The sequence below is a fragment of the Zingiber officinale genome, chromosome 4B (genome assembly GCF_018446385.1).
Source record: "Zingiber officinale cultivar Zhangliang chromosome 4B, Zo_v1.1, whole genome shotgun sequence".
Lineage (NCBI taxonomy): Eukaryota > Viridiplantae > Streptophyta > Magnoliopsida > Zingiberales > Zingiberaceae > Zingiber > Zingiber officinale.
Genome location: NC_055993.1, coordinates 46,742,542 through 46,750,917, shown reverse-complemented (window position 1 = coordinate 46,750,917; position 8,376 = coordinate 46,742,542). Strand labels below are relative to the sequence as shown.

Here is an 8,376-nt window from a genome sequence, read left to right as displayed (position 1 = left end):
TTTCCACCGGTGTCTATTTCATTTTCGACCGATGTCTATGAAGCCGATGTTAAAAGTCTGTCATTTTAGACATCGGGTTAAAACCGGTGTAGTATCACTTAACGACACCGGTCTTCGAATTGGTTATTAACCGGTGTAGTATCACTTAACGACATCGTTTCATCAACGGTGTAAAACCGATGTAATATTGTATGTTAATAACACCAGTTTTGGCAGCGGTAAATGACCGATGTAATATTAGTTAATAACACTGGTTTTGCAGCGGTGGAAAACCGATGTAATATGTATATTTTTTTACAGCACAAATTTGATTTCCGAAACAATGAAAAACCGACAATAACAAAAAAAATACACAAATATTCACAAATTATACAAATATTCTTCATTCAATAATATCCATAAAATACACAAATATTCATAAATTATATAAATAATCTTCTTACAACAATATCCATAAAATACCCAAACATTCTTTTTACATCAAAAGCTAGCTAATAGATAACAAAATCAAGGTAGAACATTCTTTTAACACATCAAGGTAGAACCGCACTTCAAATGTAATCTAGCATGCATTCAGCCCACTTGAACCGCACTTCATCAATTTCAACTCTGGAGTACTTGAGATTTGTAAACTGTAAAAACACATAAATCCACCATATGTCAAATAACTAAAACAAATGTGTACATGTATCAAATAAAATAGAATACTGAGTTTTTAAAGGCTGCTGTGGAAGATAACGAATATAACATAGAATCTAAAAGTTTCATATATGACACTTAGTATATGCTGCTTAGAATATAACATAGATAATTTGTTCCTTCTAATTCAAGTGTACAGATTGATAAGAACCGACAGCATCATATAACAAATTACTAGGCATGATAATGGTTGAACAAAGAAATATGACTACACAACAAATCCAGTGAAGGAAGCATAGAAGAACAAAGCTACCTCTGATGAAGAGATATACTATTTATTGTACTACCTCTGATGCCATCTTGGTATCCTGAATATCCTGCACTAAGCCCCCTATTTTCTGTGATTTCTGCTACCAACCAGAAGAACTTTATTGTGATTTCTGTGATTTATTGTACTATTTATTGTACTACCTCTGATGCCATCTTGTTCCCTCTATTGACAAGACCATCAGCAGCAATCTGCGAAGAACTTCATTGTAACAGGCTATCGCTTCTGCATAATTTCCCTGGTGTAATACAAGAGAACTATCAATTTCCAACTAGGGCAAAGACAGCAAAGAAGATGATAGACAAATTATATGACTTTCTTCCATTAAATGAGGCAATATGTAGTAACTCTCAAACTAGCAATGAAAAAGGCAGATATAGTATTCTACCTGTTGCTTGTATATAATAGCCAAGTTGTTGAAGGGCGCAGATATCCCTGTTGTAACTGCTAAAGTTGCCTTATAGAATGATGCAGCAACACTCATCATGTTGCTGCATGAAGAGAAGTTTCATTAATAAACAAAAATAAAGTATCCGCACAGTTGTCATCAAACATTTCTAAAGCTTACCAATCCATGTATATGTTGCCAAGGCTTGACAATGCTTGTGGATGGTTAGGTTGTAAAGCAAAGGATGACTTGGGAAAAATTATTAAAATGAAGTTATTCAACAAGGAAAAAAAATTAAGAGAATAAAAATATCCAAATTAAAAAGTCACCCTATAATGTCCAGCGTCTTTGAGAGCATGTCCAGCGTCTTTGAGAGCATTCCCCTTTTAATGTGCAAGAAAGTCGATCATTAACTAACCTGGCTCACCATCAAGAAGGATACCACATTTTGACATATTATACCAGTATCAACTTACCAGATTATTGTAAGCTTCAATAAAGGTAGAATCACAGTTGATAGCTTGCTTGTAATGTAGAATTGCCATGTCAAGTTGACTTTGTTCATAATAGATGCCAGCAAGGTTTCCTGCGTCCAGATATCCCCAATGCATAGTTGACATAATAAACTCTCTTCAGAGCATAGTTTGCAGCAAAGTTATCCACAAAATCAAAAAGAGATTAACAGTCCAATGACAAATGATAATCAAAGTGAAGAAATAAACAAGTAGATAATAGGTTCCATTATCACAACAGTTCACAGAACCTAAACATTCTAAAAATACTAAATCTAAGAATTTATTTCAGCCCTGGTCGAAAAGAGTACTCAGTTACTCCACAAGTTTGAGCAACAAGGGTGACTTAGCTATGTGCCACTGTGATGATAACCTACATTGACAGTGACAAAGGAAGAAGAGGAGAGATAAGTGATCATGGGCTTCTTTCGATCAAGGTTTTGTAAACGATCGTGGCAAAAGGGCTACTATTCAAATGGGTGAACAGGAGGAGGGCGTGCTTGCTTAGCTCGCAAGAGAAGAGAAAATAGATGGGCCCGCTTGTAAGGAGCATTCAGGAGTTCAGGGAAAATAAGGAGTGGGTTTTGATGCACAAAACTCTAATTTATCGTTGAACTAGTCAACAGGACCATCCCAGTTTAGTTCAAGCCTGGTCCCACCTCGGTTCGACCATAAGATTAAGCCTAATTTGAACATGAGATTAACTTAAATATATCTATACCAGTTCTAACTCTCAAATATTGATTAATAAATTTCCAAAGGAAAACATGAAGCAAAGAGGTCATCAAATTCATGCCCTTTGCTCCATAATAAAATGGATTAGATTGCTCAATAAGAAAATGGGTTAGATTCTATAGGTTCAACAAAACCTATGGGAACTTAACAGTGGAGTGGAGTGGAATAAAAAGACGAGAGAGAAAGAAAACTAAAATAAAATAAAGAATAAAGCAAAAAAATAGCTATAAAAATAAATAGAAAATGGAGAGGAGTCCTAATTGTGAATGAACAAATTCACACACAAAATTTAAAAGGATCTTTCTAATACTCAGAAAAGAATAAGGGCCAAAGGAATGATCATGAAAGATTTCATGTTTTTAGCAGTTAAATTATAAAAAAGTTTCTAATTTTTAGGACTATTGTTTACTTGAAAAATAGTTGTAAGGATTTTTCAAAATTTTTTCAAGTAAACTCAAAGGAATTTTTCAAGTATTGAAGAAGTTTGTAAAAATTCTTTGACATATAATTTTAGGACTATTGTTAACTGCTAAAAATTTTGAAGAAGTTTACTTGAAAAATTCCTTTGAGTTTTTCTCAGAGTTGCATTCTGTTTCATTTTAATTCTCTTCGCCAGGCATCAAGGTTTGTTATAGAGCAATCTTGGCCTCTTTTGATAGGGTTCAGATGGAGTTGCAAATGATAGGTTTGTGACTTTCTACCCATTTTCTATGCTTAAAAGTTGGTTGGTGAACATTACTAAACTGTTATGTATATCACATAAATGAAAAATCCTTTGAATTGAATAGCAGTTTTGAACTGGTTTTTGTCAGACTACATTAGGCATACCCAAGAAAAGTTTTCTTCCTAATAGTGATAATAGACGCTAGTTGGGCTTCATATTCTTCTAGCTAGAACTAAAATGAGAAGAAACTTAGGGAATTAAATCATGTAAAATTCAACAAAAAAGGGTTGGATATAAGGAATATGTTTATGATTAAAAAAAAAAGAAGTATGAGCAATTCTGAATCCTGAAGATATTTTGTTATGGAACTAACAGTAACGATTGTGTTTAGTTCAAGCTAATCTTTATAAATTAGCAATACCATATCAGAAAATAATGAAGAATCAATACTCACATAAAAACTTTGAATATGTGAATCATGAAAGATCATGAAAGACTGCCTTGCTTTGCAGTTAACCGAAGCTTGGGATCAGGTTCCAACATCAGCCGAACTAAATTTTTAGCACTGTCAGAAATATTAGGCCATGGTTCCCGTTTGAAATCTATTACGCCCCTAAGAATTGCTTGAGCAACTCCCTGTTCAGTTTTTGCAATTAAGAAATCATAGCTCGTTAGATAGAAAATGTATCTGAAGAAATACAAAAAGTGTATTAATTAATAGACAATAAGTATCTTATTAGCATAAAGTGATAGAAGTAATAAAGAATAGATTTATTCATGGAAAGCTTACAGTAGACAATAAGTAACTTATTTGTAGAAAGTGGTAGAATAAATAATGAAGTGTGCAAAATAGATTTATTGATAGAAAGCTTACCAACCCAAAATGGTGGAACTCCACACAGTAAGATATAGAGTATAACTCCAGCACTCCATATATCAATTTCTGGTCCATAATTCCGTTTTAAAACTTCTGGAGTCATGTAATAAGGGCTTCCAACTATCTCAGAAAATCTTTCACCTAGAATTGGGGTAAAAAGAGAAAAAAAAAAAAGTAGAGCACGCCCTTATAGTAAAACTAAACTTCAAGTTATGTTATTGACTGGAAGTGATCATTAATGAGACTCAACAAAAATGAAGATCATTAGTATGCATTCATATGGTAACTAATCATTCTAACTTCATTAACCAGGAGAACTTTAAGACTAAAATAAATAGATGAATACAGTAAAAATAAAACTCTCCCTCAACTCCACTGAACAAAAATTGCTTCTTGTTCAAGCAGTGCCATTGCCAATAGTTCACTCCATTTATAACATTATGAACTTAATCTTCTCATTCCAGACACTCAGAGATCAAAATATTCAAATTAGACATGAAAACAATCTCAATAAGTGCATTGCCAATAGTTTTTAAAATATTACCAAGGAGGAGAAAATAAGGAAAACATTCTTACGAAGTGTTCTTTTGTTTTAGCAAACTAACTTAGCGAAATGCAAGGAACAAAATGTTAAGTAAACAATGAATTGTGAGATAAATTCTTTCCTTAGAACAACATTAACGGCAATATACGAACTATTTTAGAAGAAAACACTAGCATAGATAGTTCCACGGCTGCACCACATTGTTAGCAACACAAAATAATCAGATAAAGACAGTATCAGTGGAAGAAATGTTATGTTAATTATCTATTCTGAACCTAATCACAGGATTAAATCAATGTGCCCACATCCGTACCTACACAGAAACTTCAACTGGTCCAAGCTTTTCTAATTAGAAAGAAGACACTTCATCAAAGGGGGAAAAAAATCAGCAAGCAGTAGAAGATGAGGATGAATTGGACCTGCGAAGTTCAAAGTGGCGAGGGTCTTCTCGTAGGACTTCGCGCAGTACAAGAAGCCATACACCATGGGACCTAAACTGATAGATGATGATCGTTCTTTGTCAATGAAATATGCAGCGAAATCAAGTGATCATAGTGGGAAAGAAGGGAGGAAATGGGGGATGAAGGAGAAAATAAGTGTACCCAAAATGGCGCCCCTTCCGGCTTCATCAATGTCCATTATGCAGGGCTTCGCAGTCCATCTCAGAAGGGAGGAGCAGGAGAAGACATCCTCCCTTCTCCGCCCAAGTTGCTGCCAATTCCAACACAAGGAACTGAGGAAGGAACTCATGGATCATGAAGACATCCTCAACAATGGTCTTCATGACCACAGCTGCCGCGCGCTCTGAGTAGTGGCCCCTCGCCACAATGCGGTCAAAGAGCTCCCCGCCCTCGCACAGCTCCATGACCCAATGCACGACTCCGTCATCCTCGCACGCCTCCCACAGGTTCACGATGTTGGAGTTCCTCGGCAGGTGCCGCATTATCGCGACCTCCCGCCGCACGTCCTCCACGTCAACCACCATCCGCAGCTTCCTCTTCAAGATCGACTTGCAGGCGAGCAGTTCCCCGGTGAAGTGGTCCAGGCAGAGGTAGGTGACTCCAAACTGTTAGGATCTTTCGTACGGCTAGAGAGGGGGGTGTGAATAGCCGCCCCAAATCGCTCTCGTTTCTTCCTACAATTAGGTTAGTCGCAGCGGAAAATACAAAGAAACGAAAGAGAAGAAAACCAAACCTTAACACGAGGATGTAACGAGGTTCGGAGATTAGGGCTCCTACTCCTCGGCGTGTCCGTAAGGTGGACGAGTCCGGTCAATCCGTCGGTGGATGAGTCCCCGGAGAACCGGCTAATACAATATACTCCTTGTGGGTGGAGAAACCTCGCCACAAACGTTTGCAACAGCAAACAAAGAGTACAAGAGCAGTAAGAAAAGCAATACAATATGAATACAATCGCACTCTACCAATTGCTTGCTTTCTTGTCGACTGGAGGTGAAGCAGCAACTTCACGCGACGCCTACAACAGCAGGAACCCAGCCGGAAGCTCACGCGAAGCTTTGGAGGAGCTCAACAAAGCTCAAGCACAGCAGCACTTAGAACAGCAAGAAGGAAGAAGGAGATCTATTCGCACAGAAGATGCCTCGATCCTTTATACCTGCGAAGAAGAAACAGCGAAGAAACTAACCGTTGTGTCGCAACGGCTAGAACCCCGATCGGTCTGGACGATCGGCCTAAGCGCATGAGGCTTCATTTGTCACCGATCGGTCCCGGACCGATCAGGTGTCGCGATCGAAGCCCCGATCGGTCTGTGCGATCAGGAACACCTCTGATCGGTCCATAGACCGATCAGCTCGCCTCACGCCATCGATCTATTCACGATCGGTGCACCGATCGAGGGTGGATCGGTCGGCGACCGATCCACGGTTTTCTTCTCGGGATTCTGATCGGTCTCCGGACCGATCAGGCATCAATCTGAGTTTCTGAATTTCCGGGCACGGAAATCAGAAAACACTGATATCATCGGATCGGTCACCGGACCGATCCAACCCCGGTTTAGAGTGCCCTCTCTAACCTAGTTCGGAGAACGAGCTACCGAGCCCTCTCCGACTCCATATGCCAAGCTTCACTCACTTGGACTTCTCAACACCAGATGTCCGATCACCCTTGATCCATCTGGATTTTCCCTTGCCCGGCTTCACTCACCAGGACTTTCCACCTGGCTTCACTCACCAGGATTTCACACTGCCTAACATCCCAGTTAGGACTTTCTCATTCACCTAGCTTCACTCACTAGGATTTTCACCTGGCTTCACTCACCAGATTTCCAATGCCTGGCTTCACTCACCAGACTTTCCCTTCACCTGGCTTCACTCACTGTGATTTCCCTTGCCTGGCTTTACTCACCAGGACTTTCCAACTGCCTGGCTTCACTCACCGGGACTTCCAAACTCCCTGGACTTTCCATCACTTCCTCACTCGGACTTCTCCGTGCCAAGTCTTCATACTTGGACTTTTCCCGTGCCAAGTCTCCATACTTGGACTTTTCCCGTGCCAAGCTCCCTGCTTGGACTTTTCCAGTGCCAAGTCTCCATACTTGGACTTTTCCCGTGCCAAGCTCCCTGCTTGGACTTTTCCAGTGCCAAGTCTCCATACTTGGACTTTTCGCGTGCCAAGCTCCCTGCTTGGACTTTTCCAGTGCCAAGTCTCCATACTTGGACTTTTCCAGTGCCAAGCCTCCATACTTGGACTTTTTCCCGAATCAGGTCAACCAGGTCAACCTTGACCTACGGTTGCACCAATAATCTCCCAAACATCTATTCTTGTCCCATATCAAGAATAGAACTCTCTCACGAGTGTCAAACATCAACATGCAACACAACTAGGTCAACCTTGACCTAAGGTTGCACCGACAATCTTCCCAAGTCAAACATCAAAATACAACTCGAGTCAAGTCAACTCGAGTCGGGTCAACCAGGTCAACCTTGCCTAAGGTTGCACCAATAATCTCCCCCTTTTTGATGTTTGACAAAACCATAATCAAGTTAGGTTAACCCGATAACCTAACTTAGGTTTTCCAACCATCTTCCAATGTCCAATGTTCTTTCCTTGAACATTCTCTAGACATTCTCCCCTTAGGTTAACCTGATAACCTAACTTGGGTTCTCTAATAATTCTCCCCCTTTTTGACACACATCAAAAAGTATTCCAATGTTCTTCCTTGACAATCTTTCCCTAGCTTAGGTTAAACCGATAACCTAACTTGGGTTCTCCAATAATTCTCCAATGAACACTCTCCCCTTTTTGACACACATCAAAAAGAATAAGGAGGGTATCAAGGTCAAGAGTTTCTTCCTAATGAAAGTCCCATACCTTTCATTGAAACTCTTATTTTCCCTTTGATACTAAGCTCAACAATCCACTTAATGATAATCCCATATCACTAATCCTCAAGGAGTAAAAACTCCCCCTAAAAGTCAACTCCCCTTGACTAATAGTTAAAACTCCCCCTAAAGGCCAACTCCCCCTTGACCATTGCACCAACAATGTCTTGGAGAGTTTCAAACCTTTAGAAATCTAAAAACCAACTTTCAGCCGAAATTTCAGACATGCAGTCGAATTTCAGCACATTGGCACGCTATCAGACCTCACTGGATCGGTCACCAGACCGATCCACAGCACTCTGGATCGGTCCAGTGACCGATCCAGACACTGATCACAGGGATTTCTGAT

The 8,376-nt window shown here is 39.5% G+C and overlaps 1 protein-coding gene across 1 annotated transcript; it reads right to left on the bottom strand.

Moving 5' to 3' along the window:
* Positions 1-3,752: 3,752 nt before the first annotated feature.
* Positions 3,753-5,173, bottom strand: LOC121978238 (calcium-dependent protein kinase 13-like). Its single transcript, XM_042530610.1, has 3 exons — positions 5,107-5,173; positions 4,145-4,284; positions 3,753-3,902 (listed from the first exon to the last, which is right to left on the bottom strand). The coding sequence occupies exons 1-3, from the start codon at positions 5,171-5,173 to the stop codon at positions 3,753-3,755; spliced, it is 357 nt and encodes a 118-aa protein (XP_042386544.1).
* Between the last annotated feature and the right edge of the window lie 3,203 nt (positions 5,174-8,376).